The sequence below is a fragment of the Haliaeetus albicilla genome, chromosome 17, assembly GCF_947461875.1.
Source record: "Haliaeetus albicilla chromosome 17, bHalAlb1.1, whole genome shotgun sequence".
Taxonomy (NCBI): domain Eukaryota; kingdom Metazoa; phylum Chordata; class Aves; order Accipitriformes; family Accipitridae; genus Haliaeetus; species Haliaeetus albicilla.
Window position 1 is genome coordinate 22311110 of NC_091499.1, and position 21150 is coordinate 22332259.

A 21150-nucleotide genomic window follows, 5' to 3' on the forward strand; every position below is an offset into this window, starting at 1 on the left:
TAGTACTATGTTTTCCCACTGTTCTGTGTTTATCAGATCAACCAGCAGCAGACATGGCCTGGCTTGTAAATACAGAATGTGATCCAAAGCCCACTGAAGTCCCTGGGAGCTGCGTGTGCATCAGAACCGTGAATATTAGCTTATCCAAACCATTTTTATACAGGGCTTTTAAAATCTATAAGAAAAGGGTTGAGAGAAAAAGCAGTCTTTTGATAGTTTTGGGTTGGGTTTTTTTGGACCAAATTCTGATCTAAAGCACGCTGTGGCGGGGGGGTCTTTTTCCAGTACTTTTTGGACCAGACCCTTAAAATACAATCACAGCAATATCATTACCATATAACATGATTGCTTCTTTGCACCCTGCACTCAGTTGGAAGGTATTCAAGACAAGCCCAAATTTATACCAAAATATTTGCCATGTGTTTCAGATAAGGTGTAATAAACTTTGAACACAGCAGAACAGATTTTATGTCCAACATTTCCTTTTAAACTCATTTATGTTTCTCCCTCCCTCTTCACTCTCACACCCCTGCGTCCTTACATTTTATGTGACAGCGTTGCTTTAGTATCTTCAGTAAAATAGCCTCAGCCAGTGAAGCAAATACAAGCACCTTATGAGCTGTGACTAACTTTTGAGTGCAGCCTTTTTCCTTTGCTGCTGTTTATAGGTGACATAGGAGCCCTTGTTGGCCCTGCAGCTCGCTTAATTGGCTTAAAGCTGGTAGTGAGCAAGTGAAACAGAAACATGGCATTCGTTAGCTTTTTGATCCCCTGCTTTGTGATCAGCACTGATATGGCTTTTTCTTGCCAGAATACTGACGACTCTGTGGGTGCCAGTTCTCCGGGGGACATTGTTATTGGAGGCTTGTTTGCAGTTCATAGCGAAATGCTGCCTCCAGAAGAATATCCCATCAAGCCAGTAATTCAGAATTGTGCTGGGTGAGTAATACTGGAAATTACATATATAGCAAAGAAGAGATCACTAACATTGGGCGTGTACCTCTTATATCAAGATCAACAAAATCTGGTTCTCTTGCATTTCTTAGTCTTTAAAAAGACCTTGGACATCACATAAATTGCACATAAATTAAAACAGGATGACAAAGTATGGCAAAGTTACAGTAAAAAATACTGTGGTTGCCTGAGGAAGGGAATGAGCGTTTGATCCTATTTCAATCTTCATATATAATCAAATAGACCTGGACGTTCGTGCTGAAAAATAATTTGATTTCCATGTAAATGCTAATTTGTTGCTTTATGTCTGAAGTACTCTGCTGTGCAGTTGTTCATTATTTGTTAAGAAGTTGCACCTATATGATTTGAACACAGGCAGACTGTTCCATTTTACCTAAGCACATACTAAAGTATGTCCCCCACCTCACAGGGCAGCTCATTTCTAATCTAGAACAGTACTTTTGCTGACTAGATTGTAATTATTGTTATAGTTACTGTAATTATTACACTTCGTATTCTAATTGTGGCATTATGTTACAGGATAGACTATATATAAACACCATGTCATGTATGCATTCAATTTCAGACTGTGCATCAGAATATTTATTTTGTTGGCTCCAAATCCTACTGTGCTTGAAACATCCATTTTTCTGGAAAGAATGCAAAGGAAACCTGGTGAAGAACTTCACTTTAAGTATAATACAGCTTACCTAAGCCCAGGAATTCCAAATATGCATTTTCTTTAATTTTAATACAGGTGCAAATCCTCAAATTTTATTTGAATTTTACATGCAACTTAATCCCTGAATCTAATAATCAGCTAGGCATGCATGTATCCATCTGGATTTATTTCAAAATTATGTTGAAGTCATAATTTTGTCAGTCTTCCATTATTTTTCTACAGAGTCATAAGTTGTCTCAGGTCCCTTTGAAATTTAATTTAGTTAGCAAGAGCTGTAAAATTCAGAGAAGCTTGCCTGAGAGGAGGGTTGGTTGTATAGCAGACATTTTGTGATAGCTTCTGATTAAGCATCTGTTATAATATCCACTGGAGATAAGGGGAATAGCTGTACTAACTTCATCAGGTCTAGAGAAGATTTTAGGAACGTCGATGCAACCACTAGAAGACCTCAACCACTGAAATATTTTCTTCTATTGTGAAATATTTAGTTTTTTCTTTTCTTTGTTTCATGCTTTTGATGAAAGTAAATACGTTTTTTAAAAAGCTTACTGAGCAGATGATGTAAATGGGAATAGCTTCCGTTTGACAGATGCTTCCTGAAGACATCACTTGCAAATTTGCATGTAACATGAAAATTAATTTTTTAGTACCTGCTTCTTTTTCAGAAAAACACTCTTATTCAGGTATATTTTAAGTTTTGTGTTTATTTTGCTTAATCTCCCATTTAGGTGAGACAAAAATATACGGTTTCTAATCTTTTGTACACTAAACCCCAAACAAATCACACAAAACATACTATCCATCACTTCTTTTCAGTAGTTGTCAGATTCTAAGGGATATGTTCAAAACAGACTTTGCTTCAGCCTTGTTCCCAGCGATGTTTTTTCTAAAACAAAACTTCTGTGTTTGACAGCTTCGAAATTCAAATTTTTCTTCAGACACTTGCAATGATACATGCTATTGAAACGATCAACAATTCAACGCTGTTATCTGGAGTTACTCTGGGCTACGAAATCTATGACACTTGTGCAGAAGTTACAAAAGCCATGGCGTCTGCTCTGAGGTTCCTGGCTAAATTCAATTCTTCTGAGGATGTTGTAGAGTTCAAGTGTAACTACTCAGACTACGTCCCGAGAGTTAAGGCAGTCACTGGAGCCAGCTACTCAGAGGTGTCAATGGCAGTTTCAAGGCTGTTGGCTTTGCAACTAATCCCACAGGTAGGTTTGAGGGAATTATTTCATTTTGGACAGAGGGTCAAATTTACCGTGCTTAGAATAAAGGTGTGACACTGATCGTAGGGATTGCAAAAGCCAACTGTTTGCTACAGGGCAGGATTTGGCTCAACCTGAGGACATCAGGAGGGGTGGGACTGAGCTCCAAATGGACGGCTTGACTCACGTGCCTAAACAAAGGCAGTAAGGGCTATTTTATATGCCCAAGGCACGTGCCTCCGAGTGATGAAAGGCACATGCCTTTCAGGATGATGCTGGTCTCTTGTCAGCCTAGCAGTGCCATTAGTCACTCCTGCACGGCTGTGCCAGTTGGTCCAGCATGCCTTGGATGACACTCAAGGACTTTGTTCAGGCAACAAAGTCACACCCGCTCGCCTGGCTGGTGGTGAATAAGACAATACCCAATCTCAAGTTGAAAAAAAAAAAAACAAACCACAACCAAAACCAAAAAAACCCAAATAAAAATTGGCCAGAAATTTGGAAATTCTCTCCTGCCTGAGAGAGATGAGATGTTGGAGTCTGTTATAACTATGACAGGGAAGTGAGGAATATTGCTCTAAAACACAGTTTTACTCCTGTTACTCTTCAAGCAGTTATAGAAAAAGAACACAACTGTCTAGATCCACACTGGTCCTTCCTAAAACACCCTTCTCTATTTCTGACCTCTCTAGGACTAGTGCAGTCCAACACTTGTACTTAGGCCAGTGCTTGCATTTCTACTTTTGCCGCTGCAAGAGAGTTGGGGTCAAGGCTGGGACCAACATGGATAAAGGAGATCCAGTTCCACACTATCCTGTGTTGCACCTTGGGCTTGGCAATTTGACATAAATTACGGCACTGCAAAGTAGCAACATAGTAACCAAGCATGTGGAAAAGACATAAAATGTGAACTAAACATAACTTCTAACTGGATCTTTTCCTCTGCAATGATAGGAAGTAATTATGACCTCCAGCTCTACCACAGGAGCTATAGTAAGTATGAAAATTAAAACACCACACTTGAACGTAATCAAAAGGCAAGTGATGAAACAAATCTGCATTGGGATGTAGAGATGGAAAAGGTGACCCAGCAGATTTTTCTCATCAATAACATCTGTAATCTTCTGATGCCAGTAAGATTTGGTATCCCCTCCAGACAGGTGACTCTCATTTTGGAAAGCTTAGATTTATTATTTTAAGAACTGTCAAGCAATGTAGTAAATATAAGTGTAGGAAAAAAAGCTCCTACAAACAAATAGAAAAGGATTAAAAATAGAGACATTTAAATAACAATGTTCCATTTACATTTTTTCTGGCTCATTCACAGGAAAAAGGCAATAAATCTTTTATATGAAAGAATTATAGCATTCTGTAATATTGGTTACTGTTTGTTTTTCTGGGAGGTTCTTCTAACAGACTTAATGATCCTTTTAAAATATAATACTTAAATCTTGGAGAGAAAATATATATGTGGGTGAGCCATGCTAACATACTCAGTGATAGAAAAATACTGCAAAATGTAAGAGTACTAGCAATTTGAATAACTCCTGAAACAATAGCTGATGCTTCCAATTGTAAATATTGTTTTCAATAGGATGTTGATGGTATCTGAACAGAGTAAAACAAAATCCTTATACCAGCATAACTGTCATATCCATTTTGAAAGGTTTTATACTCTACCTTCACTGAAGTAATTATATGGATGAGGATGAAAATAGTGGAACTGGTACTGGGCATGAGCCTGCATCCTAAGAGCAGGGTGAGGGAACGTGCCCCATTTGGCTGCACCTTGTTGATGCTCACTCACAGGAGAAGGCAGCCTGGGTCAGGCGGGATGGAAGAGCAATCATGGCAGCTTTGGATCTCTTGGTGTCCCTTGGAGGAGACTGCCTCCGTAACTGAATTGTTCGCTCTTCCTAGGTCAGTCCTGCATCATCAGCTGAAATCCTCAGTGACAAAATCCGGTTTCCTTCTTTCTTCAGGACTATCCCCAGTGATTTTCACCAGACAAGAGCAATGGCCCACTTGATCTGTGAGTCTGGATGGAATTGGATTGGAGTAATAGCCACTGATGATGACAACGGGCGGTTCGCTCTGGAGAGCTTTGGGGTTCAGGCCATGGCAAACAACGTTTGCATAGCTTTTAAAGAAATGCTGCCTGCCTATCTCTCTGACAACAGCTTTCACACAAAAGTTGATCACGCAGTTGAGAAGATTGTCAAGGAAACCAGAGTAAATGTTATTGTTGTCTTTATGAGACAGGTCCACGTGCTCAGACTCTTTAAGAAGGCAATTGAGAGGAACGTAAATAAAATCTGGATTGCAAGTGATAACTGGTCAGCTGCAGTCAAAATCAGTACAATTCCCAATATCAGACAGCTGGGAACCATTGTGGGATTTGGATTTAAAAGCGGAGATATCTCCACATTTCAAGACTTTCTGAGAAACCTTCATGAAAAGCCCACTGACAACAACATGTTTTTACGTGAATATATTATGCTTTTGTCAGTCTGTGCACACCTGGAATATCATGATTTTCAAATGTGCATTTCAAACCAGTCCCAAGATGATCTATTGCAAAATGTTGAGAATAAACATCAGATCTGGAGAGACGGTTTTTTGAATGCTAACATTGAATCGGGATTTATCCATAGTACTATACTTGCAATCTATGCCATTGCTCATGCCATTAAAGGGCAGTGCAAAGACAGAAACTGCAAGGATCCCTCTGCCTTCACTCCCTGGGAGGTATGATGTTAATTCTTTCAGGTCTCATTCTCTCCCCATCATTTTCATCTCATTTTTCCTCCCCCATTCCTGAATTTACTAGATTGGTTCTTTTACTAAATGACTTTTTATTCCTGTTCCTGCTTTTCTTCACCAATTGAAATCACAGACTATGTGCTAGAGCAGCAGTATCTAACTGCTGCAGCAATGAGAACTAGACTCCAGTTTTGTCTCCCTTTTTTTGGCACATGCAGTTGCAGAAGTTCCCGGTGCTAAGCCATGGCTGTGTTCTGCTGTAGATAGAGAATGATTATTACATTTCACATAGAGATACCTAACTGATGGTGAGTAACTACATACGCACCATCTCCTCCTTCATGGGTACAATAGCAATGGCTGTAAATGCTTGACTCCACAGGTGCAGAAGGGCTCTTTAGCTGCTGGGCTTCATTAGCGACCTTATCACTTCCCCCATCACCTTCAAAGAGCACACAGAGTAGGCACCAGCTTGGATGAAGGCTCCAGTCTGTTGGCTCCGTGCTGGAACATCTTGCTAGCTACTCATGGGATAGAATAAAACGTACAGTCAATCTACAGTTGACTTACCAGCTATTCAGCTACTAGTGGTTGGTCCTGTTGCTGCAAACACAGCGATGAGTGCTCTTGAGAGATGGGGATATTGCAGGATAGGAACATTCACCAAAGTGTTTCAATTTTCCTCTCTCTCTCACCATTGTCTCTGCTTTGTCTGAATTCAGGTATTTTCCTCTATAATGAATCTTTACTTGAAAGTTAAAAAGCAACAGGCTATTCCTCTGCCTGATCTTGATTTATACCAAAATGACTGGTAGAAAAATTAGACACAATCTTTAAGATGGGTGAGGTACTTGTTATCAAACACTACTGGGTGGGAAAAGAAGAGGGAAAAATCAGACAAGTAAACCTGACCTGACCTTTTACCTAAGAACCTGCTCAGGAGTATTCACTTTTACACACTTTTACTCAGAAGATTAAACAAAAGTTCATTTAAAAGTCAAACAACCACTGAAGCACTCTGACTTGCTCTGACCTCTTATCCTAGGTCAGGGCAGGTCAAACCAAGATAAGGGATTTGAAAAAAAACAAACCAGTAACAATCAGACTCTTACGTGAATTTGTAAATGCAAATGGGACAAATGCAGGGCTGCTCTACAGGGAATGCAACTTTATGGAGCTGCATTTACATCATTGCTGAATTAAATCCCAAACCACCCAAATTAAAAGTCCTGTTAAGACGCTAAGAACTCATGAAAAAAACTGAAAGAGATAGTTATTCCCCCTGTGTTGTTTTCATAATACATTTCCTCTATAGTAAGTTTAAACCCTCTAGAAATGGATATATATATATATATAAAGCTTAGGATGCAACTAATCCATATCACACATCTCCACATACAGAGAAACGATAGTCATTGGTGTTACAGACTTTGCAAAAATAACCATTAGTTACATCAAAATGTTGCTAATTATTAGCCCCTTCTGTCTGAATCTCAAGACGTATTCAAAAAGCTCTGTTGTTCCCTTATTGTTAGAGAAACTGGAAAAGTGGAGAAGAGAAAGATTAAATTACTAGCCTGAATATATACAATTAAAAAATTCCTATTCAGTCCCACACAACTATGCAACATCCAACTCGCATGCAATATTGGTTAGAAGCACACTCCGGTTCTTCATAAATTGGTAGAGATGTGGTGAGGGTATATGAACTCTCAAAAAAATTACATGTTATACATGAAAAAATGACATGTTATAGACACCAGATGTGTTATATACATATATTTGCCAAAGCCTATTGAAGTAATATACTTGTCAGTGTGTTCGTGAAGTGCTACAAATATCACAAATGGATCCATTTAAGAGTGTGCTTTTTCAAAGGGCAGTTAAATTCAGCCTTTCACCAAAACCTTGGGGTTTTTTCTTGTTAATTAATCCCTGTCACCAAAAATCGTTAGGCCTGCAAAAGGATAAAGCCTTTGCCTCAGTTAAGAATCATGGCAGCTAATGAAAGTCCTTTTATGGTTTCCCCATGAATTGGGAGTGGGTTATATGTGCCTTAACCTGTCCTTTTCTAGATTCACACAGAACTTTTTGATCTGGCTGTTTATGATGAGGGAGACAGAAATTTCTCCCTGTTGAACAGAATGGGTTGCAATATGAAGCTGGATAGTTGCCTTATCAAAGCATGTTTGTCTTGATATTTCCTACGATCTGTCAAATACAGCCTTGCTGTTTATTGCCATTGTGCTGTTGATCACTTCATCTGAGCAAACTGGCGTGCATTGTTCGTTTAACAGTTCTGAGTCTCGCCTCGCAACACACAACGTCAGTCTGGGTCACAGCTGAAAACAGCGTTAGATATTTCCAGACACGCTGCAGGAGGTTACTCTGGAAGCAAATCTTGCCCAGATCAGCTCTGGTGACAGTAAATTAACAACAGGAGCATCACTCACGGTTGTTCTTTACAAGAAGGGGAGTTCCAAAAGGCCATTAGTTCTTGCAGGCAAAAATCTTTTCTTTCCTGTCATCATACCAAAATTTCCAAGGCTGCAAAAAAATACTAACATAAGTATTTGTACACATTGCATAGAGTTAAAAAATGATGCTTTTTTTTTTTTATTAATAGATTTTTAAGGTCAACAGGATTGTCTGAATAATGTAATTCTGTGTTGGACTTCAAATTAAACAGTTATAAAGATGACTTTTAATTTTAAGTTTTCTTTTACTCCTAAAAAGCAACATTATTTTTTATCTTGATGTTATCATACAGATGTTAAACTATTGATTTTATCACACTGACATGATACTGATGTATGTTATCGCTCCTTATACATATGTTCAGCTCCTTGAAGAACTTAAAAAAGTTACAGTCACTGACGATGGTAAAGAAATCAAGTTTGACTCCAATGGAGATATGAGCACCAGTTACGATGTACTTCTTTGGAAAGAAATTGATGGCCACATGGAAATCACCACTATGGCAGAATATGACCCAGAGAAAGGTCACTTTATCTTCAAGGATGAAGAGAAAAAAAAAGAATTTCTGGATTTAAAGGTAACTTTTAATTTGTTGACGTAACATGTGAAATTTGTTTCATGTTTTTTTCTCCCTCCAATATTTGCAACTGAAGTATGTGTCAGCTAGAAATTTCTCTTGTGGTTTCATGTTCTCCTTTTAGAACAAAGAACCCTCTCTGGGTATACTTGACCACTTTCATGCACCCTGAAAAGCATGTTAGCCTATAAGCAGGCTCAGTGATTTGAAATTGAGTTATTTCTTCAGAATGCTCCTAGGAGGTTTCCTGAAATAAGAAGTTATGTCTGTGCTAAGGATGCTACTCCAGAATCTTGAAAAGGGGTTTTAAAATAAAAAATGACCATGTAAAAAAGCCCCCCGTCTTATGTACCACCACCATTTATTTTGTACATGAAGACTCATATCTGTTGACTTTGAAGACTCATATCTGTTGACTTTACTGTTTAAAAAAAAAAAAAAAAAAGAAAAAAAGTTTTGTTGATTATTTGCTCCTGTTAGAGCTGGGCTCAGCATGACTACCAGAGTCTGAGGCAGGTGGTACCACCCGGAGCCCCGGCATTGGTGTTGGCAGGACTAGTGGGTGGCCTTGGCCAGTTCCAGGTGGACAATCTGTCCTCTGTGCGTGGGTGGAGGTCTTCGTTCATTGTGCAGTTCTGTGCTGCAGAGTATTCACCACTAATGGGACAGGGAAAGGCTGCTTACTAGGTGGGCTGAATTCGAGTCTCAGCCTGTGGATTCAGCTGCCAGAAAAGGCTGAGGACAGAAGAAAACCTTCAGATCTTGTTGCTCTTTGTGGCACTGCCCAGGGTGGCAAGGACATGCCTCCACCTCCTTGTGAGCACCATCTTGGAAGGAGAAGAAATAGCAGTGTCCCTCAGGACCGCTTCTCCATTTTACAAAAAGTTGTCTTTGGCAAGAGGACCTGAACTCAGACCTCGGGAGAAGGCCCTGATCGCACACCCCAGAGTCGTGCTTCATGACCCAGGGATGAGCTGCTGAGGGTCAGGAACGTCGGAGCTGCAGTGCAGCGCACCCGCCAAGGTGTCTCCCCCGAGCCCAGGTGTCTGCTCCGGGCTCGGAGCAGCCAAGCAGGGTTTCAGGATCTCACTTGTGAAGTAGTCCGCTCAAATTCCCCCACCAGATGCTTCTGGGCTTTCTTTGGAGCTGAGCCTCAGCAGTCTAAATTCCAGGTTCAAAGCTGGATGAGACACTTTGATCTGCATTTTAAAGGTACAGACAATTCCACTGATTGGCATTCAGGGCCAAAAAATAAAATCATCAGGTAGATAATGCCCCATCCTGTCACTTGCTGACTGGGTGAAGAAAATACAATAAACATGGGGCTTACAAAGTCTTTTTTTCAGCATCGTTTTCAGATTTCCTTAAAATACGTTAGATACAAAAAGAGAGTGAAAATTGCAGAATTACTGGAGGTTTATTTTAATGTTTCTTAGTAGTTAGTTGTGCCTGAGCTGATTTTTTTTTTTTTTTTTGTTCTCTGCACACTGCAGAAGGTTCAGTCAACTTGCTCCCAGCACTGCAGGCCAGGACAGATGAAAAAGGTTACAGAAAGTCCACACACATGCTGCTACGAGTGTGTTTACTGCCCAGAAAACCATTACAGCAATCAAACAGGTAAGGAATTGTGATCCAAATAAAGGTTTATTTAGACATCAATACAATTGTTTTGTTTGGGTATAATGTGCCTTGGTAACCTTGGGTATAACTTTGGAATGGGATTGAAATATTTATGCTCAGTTTCCCAAATATGAGTGATCAGCCTATAAAACTTAAATGCTTTTTAGAAGACCAAATGTAAAGCAATTAGATTTTCCAGTTGACTAGCATTATTCTTTGTTAGGATGGAAAGTCTGGCTGATTTATCAGTGAGACTGACTCTCATTAAAATAGAGCCTTGCTTCCCCCTCCTTCTGCGGTACACCCAGTTCAATAAGGAAGAAATTTTTTACAGTGAGGGTGGTGAGGCACTGGAACAGGTTGCTCAGAGGCTGTGGATGCCCCATCCCTGGCAGTGTTCAAGGCCAGGTTGGATGGGGCTTTGGGCAACCTGGTCTGTGGAAGGTGTCCCTGCCCATGGCAGGGGGGTTGGAACTAGGTCATCTTTAAGGTCCCTTCCAACCCAAACCATTCTATGAGTCTATGAAGTTCAAGGGTTATGTATTTTGCTTACCAGCATATTTTTTAGCTTGCCAGGGAATGCTGCAAAGTTTGATATGACTGTACAGTAATATTTTCTAATATCAAATCTGATGTGTGCTTTACCACTGGTCATTTATAGGCTTGAGCAAAGTTTTTTAAAGGGGGAAATTAAATATGGAGGAGAGAGATGGAATTAAGAAATCTGGGGTACAATGTACTTCTAATATCCTGAGAGCAGAAGGAAATTCAATTTTATCTTTTTAATTCAAATAATTGTGAAATTTCTCCATATCAGAGGATAGGAATTTTAAAGCAAAAGTAACCTTTCAAAGCATGATCTAAAGGAATGTTTATTCTTGCTGCTGCATTTCGAAAGCTGACTGTAAAGAGAAAGTTGAGGATTTTTCTTGCTGGGATAGGTAGATGAAAGAAACATAGTTCAAATTTCTGTAAGATAATAGATTTCATCTCAAGCCATTGTTCAGTTAAGGTTTGCCTGTCCAGAGCTCTGGCCAGGACATGTATCACCGCTCAGCGATGACCAAGGCAGTTTTCAGGACCCTGGTCATTCTCCCTGTCCCCCCCTGCCCCTGGCTGCTGGCAGCCCCTGCTCCCAGCTGGCACCCATTCGTCCTTTGCTCCTTCTGCCTCTGCCACCTCTGCCACTGCTGTCACCTCTGCCACCGCTCCCCTGCAGCTCCTCCACCTGGACGGCGACAGCAATAGTGGGAAGGAACCAGCCCTGTCTATTCCCCTTAGCATCTCTTCCCACATGGCTCCTGTATCTCAAGCCTCGATAATCCACTTTGCAGTTTATTTACTTCGGGTTTCTAAGTTATCCTCCCGTCTTCTGCTTTCAGATATGGATTACTGCTACCGATGTAACAACAAAACCTACTGGGCTCCTGTCAACAGCACCACATGCTACAGAAAGACAATCCATTTCCTCGCCTGGACTGACTGGTTTGCTATTTTCCTCCTCCTCCTCTCCGCTTTTGGGGTTGTGTTGGTTTTGTCAATTAGTGTAATATTTACTAAAAACTTGAACACGCCGGTTGTAAAGGCGTCTGGAGGTCTAACTGTCTGCTATATTATTCTCTTCAGTCACTTCTTAATTTTTTTAAGCACCGTCTTCTTCATAGATGAACCCACAGAATTCAAGTGTAAAACTAGGCAAGCCCTCTTTGGCATAAGTTTTGCACTCTGCATTTCATGTATTTTAATAAAGTCACTAAAAATTTTACTAGCCTTCAGCTTTGATCCCAAGCTGCAGAATTTCCTGAAATGCGTGTATAAACCTATTCCCACTGTGGTCACCTGCACTGGAATTCAGGTTATCATTTGCACCTTCTGGCTAATATTCAGGACACCTTTTGTAAAGCAAAATTTCTCCATCCCAAGAGCAATAATTCTGGAGTGCAATGAGGGCTCTATTGTGGCTTTTGGGATTATGTTGAGCTACATCGCTGCCCTAGCCTTCATTTGCTTCATATTTGCCTTTAAAGGTAGGAAGTTGCCGGAGAACTACAATGAAGCTAAATTCATCACCTTTGGCATGCTAATTTACTTTATAGCGTGGATTGTATTTATCCCTGTCTATGCAACTACATTTGGCAAATACCTGCCAGCAGTGGAAATCATTGTCGTTTTAATATCCAATTATGGAATTCTCTGCTGCACTTTTCTTCCAAAGTGCTATATCATCATTTACAAGCAAGAAACAAACACAAAATCTGCCTTTCTCAAAATGATTTACACATATTCCTCCAAGAGCGCAGGCAGCGTTGCTGTTAGTCAGATTTCTTTGGATTCAAAGTCTTCCAGCTCCCGAGCCACTATCTCAGAGTCACGTAAATCTGAGAAAAACTCTGTGAATGGAAACTGCCATTTCCAAGTGCCTGGGCAGACGCTAAGAAAAGGGAAAGTTCTTCCTAAAAATACCGCAAGGACTGTGGCCAGGAAAAGACTCTCCAGCATATGACTGGCCAGCGTTAAAGTACTAGAAGATGAAAAGCCATCTTAGGGAGCCATTTCTCTTTCAGGTCTTTTTCCTTTTGGCATCCCCGAGGCGAGCAGGCCACACGAAATGCCTTCTCCTCCAGTACTTAAGCAGTTATCCATTACCAGATTTGCAAGGTTTGCCTTGCTCACAGAGTCCAGCCCCTGCTGCTGTGGGCACCACGAGGTGCAGTCCCCTTCAGCAGCTCCCTCCCTTCCTTGGCCCCATCATGTAGACCGTCGGGAACCTCTTCTGCGCTCTCACTCCCCCGAGTGAGGCAGAAGCATCAGGAAATTATTATTTCTCACCGACACGAAGGCAGGAACATATGGGTTTAGCCCACTTTTTTTGCATCTTCAATGTCCAATTGTTTAAGGAGCTCTTCTTCCCACCTGGCTCTGTATTACAGATCAAACAGAACCCTCTCCCAGCCTTTGTTTGCTGGGATAAACAAGCCCAGTCCTTTAGTCTCCACTTTTAAGATAGGCTTTCCATTCTCCTGAACATCCAAAAGTAACCCTTTTCACCTCATATCAGTGAATCCTTTTTTTTTCCTCCCCAAAATTGCATGTCTTATTCCAGAGGAGTGCTGCAGTAACTTTTAAAGTTCCTTGTATTTACCAGGATGATAATGAACTAGAGACAGGTCTATCTAAAAATTAAAGAATTTCTCTGGAGCTCTGTAGTTATCTGTGTGTTCATCTACTTTTTTTCCCCATACTCAGAGAAAATACACTGATTCACCTCATGCACCTCCTCTGGTGCATGAGGAGAGAGGACCCACTACATTTGTCCCCAGGTGTCCTTTTAGTTGAGCATGTAATGTCAATGCGTAATGTCACAAATGATAAAAGCTAATTGATTCCTCTCATTAGCAAAAATAATGTAATGACCAGGATCAGCATGAGCACATCCTGGGAATTTTAGCTTTTTTGATACATATTTTTAAAATCTGATTTTTAACAAGAAAATGACAATGCACCATTCTGATACATAGAAATAGCACAAGAATTAACTGACATGAATTGCACGGGATGAGTCTCTGCTCTGCAGCTCCAGCAGTACAGCTATGCTGTGCCTTCTGTATGAGAGGCAAAAGGCATGTTCAGAGAAGGAGGAATTTTTCTGTCTCGACAATGGTGCCACAGAGCTTTTTCAAACCCTAAATGGCTGAGCTATGTTGCCAATCCATGACCGTGAAAAATAATTCTCCATGTTCATAAAGCCCAGGCCATAGAAACTTTGCTATTTTAACTTCTGTGCCATGTTACTGTGAAATAATACTAAATTCCCTGAGTTTTGTCCATGCTTCTGTTTAGATCTGGAATAACTGGATGTTGTGGCAGGCCAAAATAAAGTTTAGTAGATTTGGTGTTACACAGGCATATTGTGTTATTATGTACAATATATCTATTTTTCTATCATTGCTATTTATATGTTGTAACCCTTATCGATATGATTTTTCTACTCATATTTTGTTAAAAATAGCTATAAATCACATTTCAACAATGGACTCAGGCAATGAAATTACCATGACATGTAGACCATATATGTACTATGTATCTGTGAAGACATTTAAAAAGTAATTTAAATGGCAAGGGTGCAATTTACATACAAATTTGAGTAATTATGTAAGTTCTGTAGCTGGTTGGAAGAATGAAGGTTTATGGACATATATTTATATGATGAATGCTGTTCATACATCAGTTGTTGCAAATACTGGTTTGAATATCAAGTTATGTACGATACGGTTAAAATTCCTGCAATTTGGCTACCAATACAGCCAGAAGTCTCTCCCTAAAAAAGAGAAGCAAAGCTTACATTGCACAATGACTGTCAGCACTCAGCTGGTTAGAAAAGTTAATTTGGCTCGAATGTTGTACCTGTATTTATTGTTTTCAAAAATGTTGGGTGTATCATGTCTTGAAGATATATGAAAGGGAATGATTAAAGCCATATTGTTATTTAAAATTGAGCTTGCGTACTTAATTTCCTTACCTCTGCCCGTGAACTTCGATTTAGCCTTGAAGAGCAGCAGTACACACACCTGTGCAGTGTTTCCACTGTAGATCTCAGAGTGCTTTAGGTTGAAAGCTAAGTATGGTAGGGCAATCCCCTCTACAGGACAATGAGGAAAGTGTCTTGAGGAACAGAGCTTGGTGACAGCAATGTGAGGATCTGTGCGGAGGTATTCTTGAGGACTAAAGACCTCACAAATGGCAGAATTTCCAAGGAGTCCTACGTGCTACGTCTGCCTCTCCAGCTACTCGGGTCTTCTGCATAAAACACAGTCAACGGTGGAGCTGAGAGGATGTAACAGATTTGCCAGCTAGACTGGGCAGAAAAAAGACACGCTATACCAAGCTGTGTTCTGAAGCCACTATCACACAGCATACAGTATCTTTAGAGAGAATAAAGACTATGAAAGTCACCAAGTTTTTCAAGTCTTCTCCTCCAGGGCATAATTCCTTTCAGTAGCTCTAGCTGTGCAGATGCCTTTCAGCTGCCCATAATCTTTAGAGCAGTTCTTTGGTGAGCACCAGCAGCTCTGGGGACCGCCACTGGAACTACAATGACTCTAAATGTGTGAGTTACCAGCACGAGTAGCCACTAACAGCAGTGTCTGGGATGCTGCCCGTAACATATGATGCTGAGCAGCCCAGCCCAGATGTGCTGACTCTTCCTCCCCTTCCCAGCTGTGTGTGTCTCCAGAGACAAGGAGCACTGATTGACACTACGCCGCTCTCTTTGAGCAGGAAGAAGGCAAAGGCAAAGGGGCTATGGGCAGACTGTAACCCCAGTATCACCCTCGAGGTCATTTCTATTGACGTGTCTTCACCTCCCCAACAACGTTCTGAAATACGGCAGAGCTGCTCGGGGTGGGGTAGTGGGGAGGGTTGTGCAAGGAGGTGCATACTCTTCCTTTTCATTATTTTTAGAAGGACAGTGTGGAGCTTTGATTCAGGGACCTGGGTTTTCTGTATAGAGAACGGCTTATTTGCAGACAGAGTTGGTATGATTTAAATGGATTGGAATGGCTTTGCTGTTTTACCAATAATAAGGACAATTTAATCTCTTCAATGATTTTGGAATGGAAACTGCACATGTGTGAATAAGAAAACATCAACATGGGACTACTTACTGGAAAGAAAGTGCTTTTTTGAATATCTTTCCAGAATACAATGTTGTCCAAACAGCATTTTAAAAACGTTTTAATATCAAGAATGCTAGAAATCACTTTGGTGACAAATTTCTGAGGTCCTTTACTCAAAAATTTGCTTTCCGAAAAAGCTGCTTACTTCTGGCTCTGCCCCTTAAAATAGACAACTGGAGGTTTTGGCCACAAACGGTTCAAGACTCCTCATTCATGCGCAGGACTTTAGCTGCTGCTGGGCAGTGATCCATCCCTGGGGAGCGGGGCTTCCTCTGTCCACCCGCAGGCGGACTGGTTGATGGATGTAAAATCTTCCACTGTTTGGTGCATTGGACACGCTTTTGTTGAGACACTGTCACGAGTATTGTGCTGACACGGGCTGTTGCTCACTAAATATGTGTTCTGTCCTGACCTTACTGATTTTTTTTTTTTCCCCAAGGATATGTTTGTACTGATTTTTTCGTTTTATTTTATTTTTAATAAAGGTTTACTTTGTTCAGGGTGTGAAAGGAAAAAAAAAAAGCGCTTTTCAGCTGAAGTAAAGAGAAAGTCGTGTGAGGAGAATCAGTACGTCTGGACCTTCTGAAAGTAGTAAAACGACAGAAGTGCCGTGGGCAGGTCTGTGTTACGGGACTTGATTCCACCTCCCTCCAACCCTTGAAGCTGAAGCACCGCGGCTGTTTCTTTAACCGCGTTTTGCCGCCAGCGGTCGAGTTTCGAGGCTGGCGAGGCAGCACATCCCCTGCCTTAGGCGAGCAGGATGCTTTCCCACAACGACCGGCTCCCGCTTAAGCGGCCGGCGGCCCCGCCCTGCCCCGCCCCGCCCCGCCCCGCCCCTGGGCGCGGCTGGCGGGGGCCCCGCGGGGCGGGACCGAGACCGGGACCGCGATCGCGACCGCTCCCGCCGCAGCAGAGGGTCCGTCCCGGCCGCTCCTCGCCATGCTGCCGGCGCGCCTCCGCCCGGGGCGGCTGCTGTCCGCCGCGCCGCTCCGCCTGCCCCCGCCGCGGGGAGCCGCCGCCGGCGGCCGGGGGGAGCCCGCCCGGAGCCCGGGGACCAGCCGCGGTAAGGGGCGCCGGGACGGGGCCGCGGTGGAGCGGGGCTGGGTCCGCACGGCGGGAGGCACCTGCGGCTCGGGTGGTGCCGGGCGTCCTCCTGCCGGCCCCGGGGAGCCGCACCGGTGGGCTGCGGGGAGGTCGGAGCGGAGCCGCGGAGAGCATCGCGGCGAGCGGGGGGGGCGGTTCGGGAGAACCGCCTGGAGGGAGCTCTGCGGGGCGGAGGTGGGGAAATTCGGTGCCGGAGTGACTCTGCCGACCACCGGGACGGGGCAGGGGTCTTTTCCCCTTCGGCCGTTACTACCGCCCGTCGTTCGCTCTTAGCGTGCGGTTTGACGAAGTGGGGTTTTTTTCTCCTATCTTCAAGCTGAGCAGGCTCACAGGGTGGTTGCAAGTTACAAACCTTCGAAGTTTGACAAAAAAATCCTCCTCTGGACCGGACGTTTCAAGACAGAAGAAGAGATTCCTCCGAGGATCCCGTAAGTGCGCTGCCCTTGTCCAAGGGGAACGTGGAGCTGAAGGGAAGGCGGTGGCCTGATCCAGATCTGAAGCTTTTCCACAGAGTTTGAACCGGTCGGTTTTTCAACACTGAAAACTTGGAAACAAACTAGAGGGCAAAAGAATTTCCTGTCCTGGTTAGAGGTTAAGATGAAAAAATGTTCCTTTCTGGGGTCCCCAGAGCCTGGGATTAAGAACTGGATCCATCTGAGGAGATAGCCTTGGTTACGTTTATGGACTGGCTTGTTTATTTTGCTTATTCCTAATGTGCAATTAGAGAAGGATGTTATTGGTAAACAATATTTTCTGTTTATAGCTCCCATAAACGGCTCTAAGGGAGCTGACTGTCACTGGATGATGACATTCAGCAAATCACAATTTATTATAGAATTTGAGGAAAAATAGAGAAGGAGGTTATGAGAGAAACGTCCCCCACCAACGAAAACCAATTGCTTGACATAGCCTTAGCCTCCCATTCTTGTTGACCCACTGGACCAGATGATCTTCAAAGGTCCCTTTCCATCCAAACCACGCTGATTCGGTGGCTCTCTGACGCGCTGAAAGTTAGCATCCCCCAAGGGAGCCAGTCACTGAACACATGAAACCCCTCTAATGCCAATTGCTGCCTCTTTTGAAGGATGTTAGATAGTGTGTTTAGACGTCCCTCTCCAGGACACTACCTTTTATCATCACAGTACGTCCCTGTCTTGGGCGGTATGTTAAGCATAAGCAGCGTGCGAGGCTGTGTCAAGCAACGGGTGTATCCTCTGCCTGTTCTTGTTGGTTCCTGACAGTTTCACTGGTGTTTGCTGAGCTGGATGGTGGCTTTCTAAAGGGTCTAACCTCTCTTGCGCTGTGTTAGACTCACCACCTTTCCCTAGAGAAGGGTTCAGACAAGTCTCAGAAGCTCTGAAAGCTATTCAAGTCGTCAGGAGGCATTTATAAAGCCACATGCATTTGCCAGTCCGTACATGTACATGCACACAAATCACTCATTTCTGAGCGGTAGCTGGCCTGGCAAGTGCGTGTCACCATTTTGAGCTTCCTGGGCAAGCAAAGTCTTTTTAGAACTGTAAGATCATAAATAGTAATATACTAGAAGAAAATTGTGAGACTCTGAAGCTGAACTGTGTCACTGCTTTAACTATTAACAAAAAAAAATTGTGGGATATCATTACCTGTGAACACAATCTAGCTGTTGAAGATAGTTTATACTAGAGTCAAATCTGCAGTCTTTATTCAAGGTTGTTGTGGTTTGTTTCTTTTTAAAAACAGCTGTTACTGACTTCAGTAGAGGTTTACCCAGTCCTGATTGAGCGGTAAAGGCCCTAATGTGCAATTAGGGAAGAACATAATCAGGTCTGTTTTCCTTAAAGCAGAGGCAGAAAGCAGGGAGAAAGTGAAAATCTGCTTCAGAAGAGTTTCAATTAGTGCATTGTGAAATAAGATTAGGCTAATAAGCTAGACTAATAACACTTACGGTTTTGCTTTTGTCGCTACAAATGGATTAGCGGATTAATGATTTCGTGTGCTTGTCCAGTGTGCGGTTTGATTTAACGATGATGATTACCATTGTACAAAACAAAAGCGGTTACGTGGAACCGCAGGCGTTGTCAGCCACCTGCGAGGAAGGTGGCACGCAGAACACGTGCTCGCGTGTGCGTTGGCAGGGAAGGGGCTAGTATGGCACAGCCGCTCCTCACGCTTGCCCTCCTCTGCTGCATTAAGCCTTCGAGAGAAGCACTGCAGCCCTCAGCCTCGGTACAGGCTTCCACGGGCAGAACTTCCACCATAAAAACCCCGGCTTTGCCCCGTCCCACCACTCATCCTCTTTAAAGTAAAGCTAAAGCTGTTTTGGGGGAAAGAGATCATTACAAGATCTTTACTCGCAGCGTAAAATCAATTCTTTATGCAACTATCCTTTTTATATATATATGTATAAAACCATAACTATATATTATGTATATTTATATTCTATATTTTATGAATATATATAGATAAAGCATTCCCAGGTGATTTATGAAAGGAAAATAGTGCGCAGCCAGCATTATAATGAACATCTGAAAACCTGTAATCCCAAGTATAATGTCTGACTCAGAAAAAGACTTGGCTGAAAGTTTTGAGACAATTCTAGTGGTAATGGAGATTTCCCGTACTGCTGGTCCGCAGGGGCATGCAGCCGGCTCACAACGGAGAAGGGTGGAAAGGGGAGCTGGACCAACACAGCTTGCTGGGCTGTACAATGCCTCTCGTGCAGCAACTACTGCCAAATACAGGGCAGAAGTTTTCATTCCTTTTGCCTTTGATGGCCAGCAAAACTAATCACATACTGTTCTTGTTTAGGTGTGTGTTCCTGTAACAGTGAGAAGGCTGACATCAGCTGCCCACTCTAAATAAAGCTGCTGCTTTTCTAAAGAACTAAAAACTTGTAGCAGTACAAACTCTGTTTTAATCACCTATCCAAATAGATAAAGTCCCTAGCCTACAGTATACAGGATGCTACCTGAACAGGTTAGATATGACAGGAATTAATTTCCAAAGTTAATTTTGAATAAAAGGAACTTGCTTTCACCACATCTGGGTGACACAACATATACTTCTCCATCTGTTTAAAATAGATAAAACCCCTTAATTTTCACTGTTTGAATGAGCATAAGGTATGTTTTCTGGTGTATTTACCCCAAGTATTTAAATGCAAATATTTATTGCATAAGCAGTTTTGTGGGTTTTTTTTAAGCTTAAAAAAAAAAGATCATCTCAAATCCATTAAATGTTGTTTTTCCACCGGAAACGGATTAGGGTCAGAAAATGCAAAGCTCTTGGGTAGTATGTAACCAATCACAGCAAGCTGAAGATGCTTGTTTTAGAAGCCAATTCTATTTTCATTTTTCAATTGTGATGTTACATCTGTGATGCTTTGAAGAAGAGATACTTCAGAGTTTTGTAATGATTCAATTCAATAACTTTTATTGCAGGCCAGAGATGCTGGACAGGGCAAGAAACAAAGCTCGAGTTAAAGCTTGTTACATCATGATTGGACTCTCAGTTGTTGCCTGTTTTGCAGTGATTGCCTCAGCTAAAAAGGTGAGTACGAATTCTGTGAAAAGTAGACAAACCTAAACAAACAGCAGCAGCTTACACCTACCCTAGTTTTAGCTAACCTATGTTCCTGTCACCCTGCCACATAAGTGGCTGCTGGCTGTTCCCGAGGTTGGGTAGCTTTCCCTGAGGCACATCGTTACTCCTATGACGCTACTCCACGTTTTACTTCCACAGGCTGCTGCACGTCACGAGTCCTTAACGAGCTGGAACTTGGCAAAGAAGGCCAAGTGGCGGCAAGAGGCCGCGCTAGCAGCGGAGTCGAAGACAAAGTAACTTCGTATGAAATGCCAAATGTCCTTGTAGGAGCAAAATTAACTGTTGGTGAGAGTGATTAGTGAATTTCACCAATAAATGGACAACTGTGGTATCGCCCACGCTGGAGCCAGTAAGGGTAGTTACAGCATTGCTAAAAGAAACAGAGGGTCTCTTTTATTAGAGATACCCAATGTACTTGCTGCATACAATTAAAATTAGTTAGAATGTTCTGCGTACGATTAAAAGCAGTAATTAATTTCAAAGGAGATGAGGTAGTTTCCT

The 21150-nt window shown here is 42.2% G+C and overlaps 2 protein-coding genes across 2 annotated transcripts; both read left to right on the forward strand.

Moving 5' to 3' along the window:
- Window positions 1–745: 745 nt before the first annotated feature.
- Window positions 746–12788, forward strand: GPRC6A (G protein-coupled receptor class C group 6 member A). The gene is made up of 6 exons (XM_009922873.2): window positions 746–939; window positions 2550–2853; window positions 4768–5595; window positions 8453–8665; window positions 10159–10282; window positions 11668–12788. The coding sequence occupies exons 1-6, from the start codon at window positions 746–748 to the stop codon at window positions 12786–12788; spliced, it is 2784 nt and encodes a 927-aa protein (XP_009921175.2).
- A 4030-nt stretch (window positions 12789–16818) lies between these two features.
- On the forward strand, window positions 16819–21132 carry FAM162B (family with sequence similarity 162 member B). Its single transcript, XM_069805024.1, has 4 exons — window positions 16819–17023; window positions 17381–17492; window positions 20487–20595; window positions 20788–21132. The coding sequence occupies exons 1-4, from the start codon at window positions 16900–16902 to the stop codon at window positions 20884–20886; spliced, it is 444 nt and encodes a 147-aa protein (XP_069661125.1). The 5' UTR covers window positions 16819–16899; the 3' UTR covers window positions 20887–21132.
- The last annotated feature ends 18 nt before the right edge of the window (window positions 21133–21150 follow it).

Excerpts from the sequence above, each read along its gene's own strand:
- GPRC6A (XM_009922873.2), top strand. The coding sequence starts at position 746 with ATGGCATTCGTTAGCTTTTTGATCCCCTGCTTTGTGATCAGCACTGAT. Across the intron at positions 5,596-8,452 it reads CTGCCTTCACTCCCTGGGAG|CTCCTTGAAGAACTTAAAAA; the intron begins GTATGATGTTAA and ends ACATATGTTCAG. Across the intron at positions 10,283-11,667 it reads CCATTACAGCAATCAAACAG|ATATGGATTACTGCTACCGA; the intron begins GTAAGGAATTGT and ends TTCTGCTTTCAG.
- FAM162B (XM_069805024.1), top strand. The coding sequence starts at position 16,900 with ATGCTGCCGGCGCGCCTCCGCCCGGGGCGGCTGCTGTCCGCCGCGCCG. Across the intron at positions 17,024-17,380 it reads GAGCCCGGGGACCAGCCGCG|CTGAGCAGGCTCACAGGGTG; the intron begins GTAAGGGGCGCC and ends CCTATCTTCAAG. Across the intron at positions 20,596-20,787 it reads TGATTGCCTCAGCTAAAAAG|GCTGCTGCACGTCACGAGTC; the intron begins GTGAGTACGAAT and ends TTACTTCCACAG.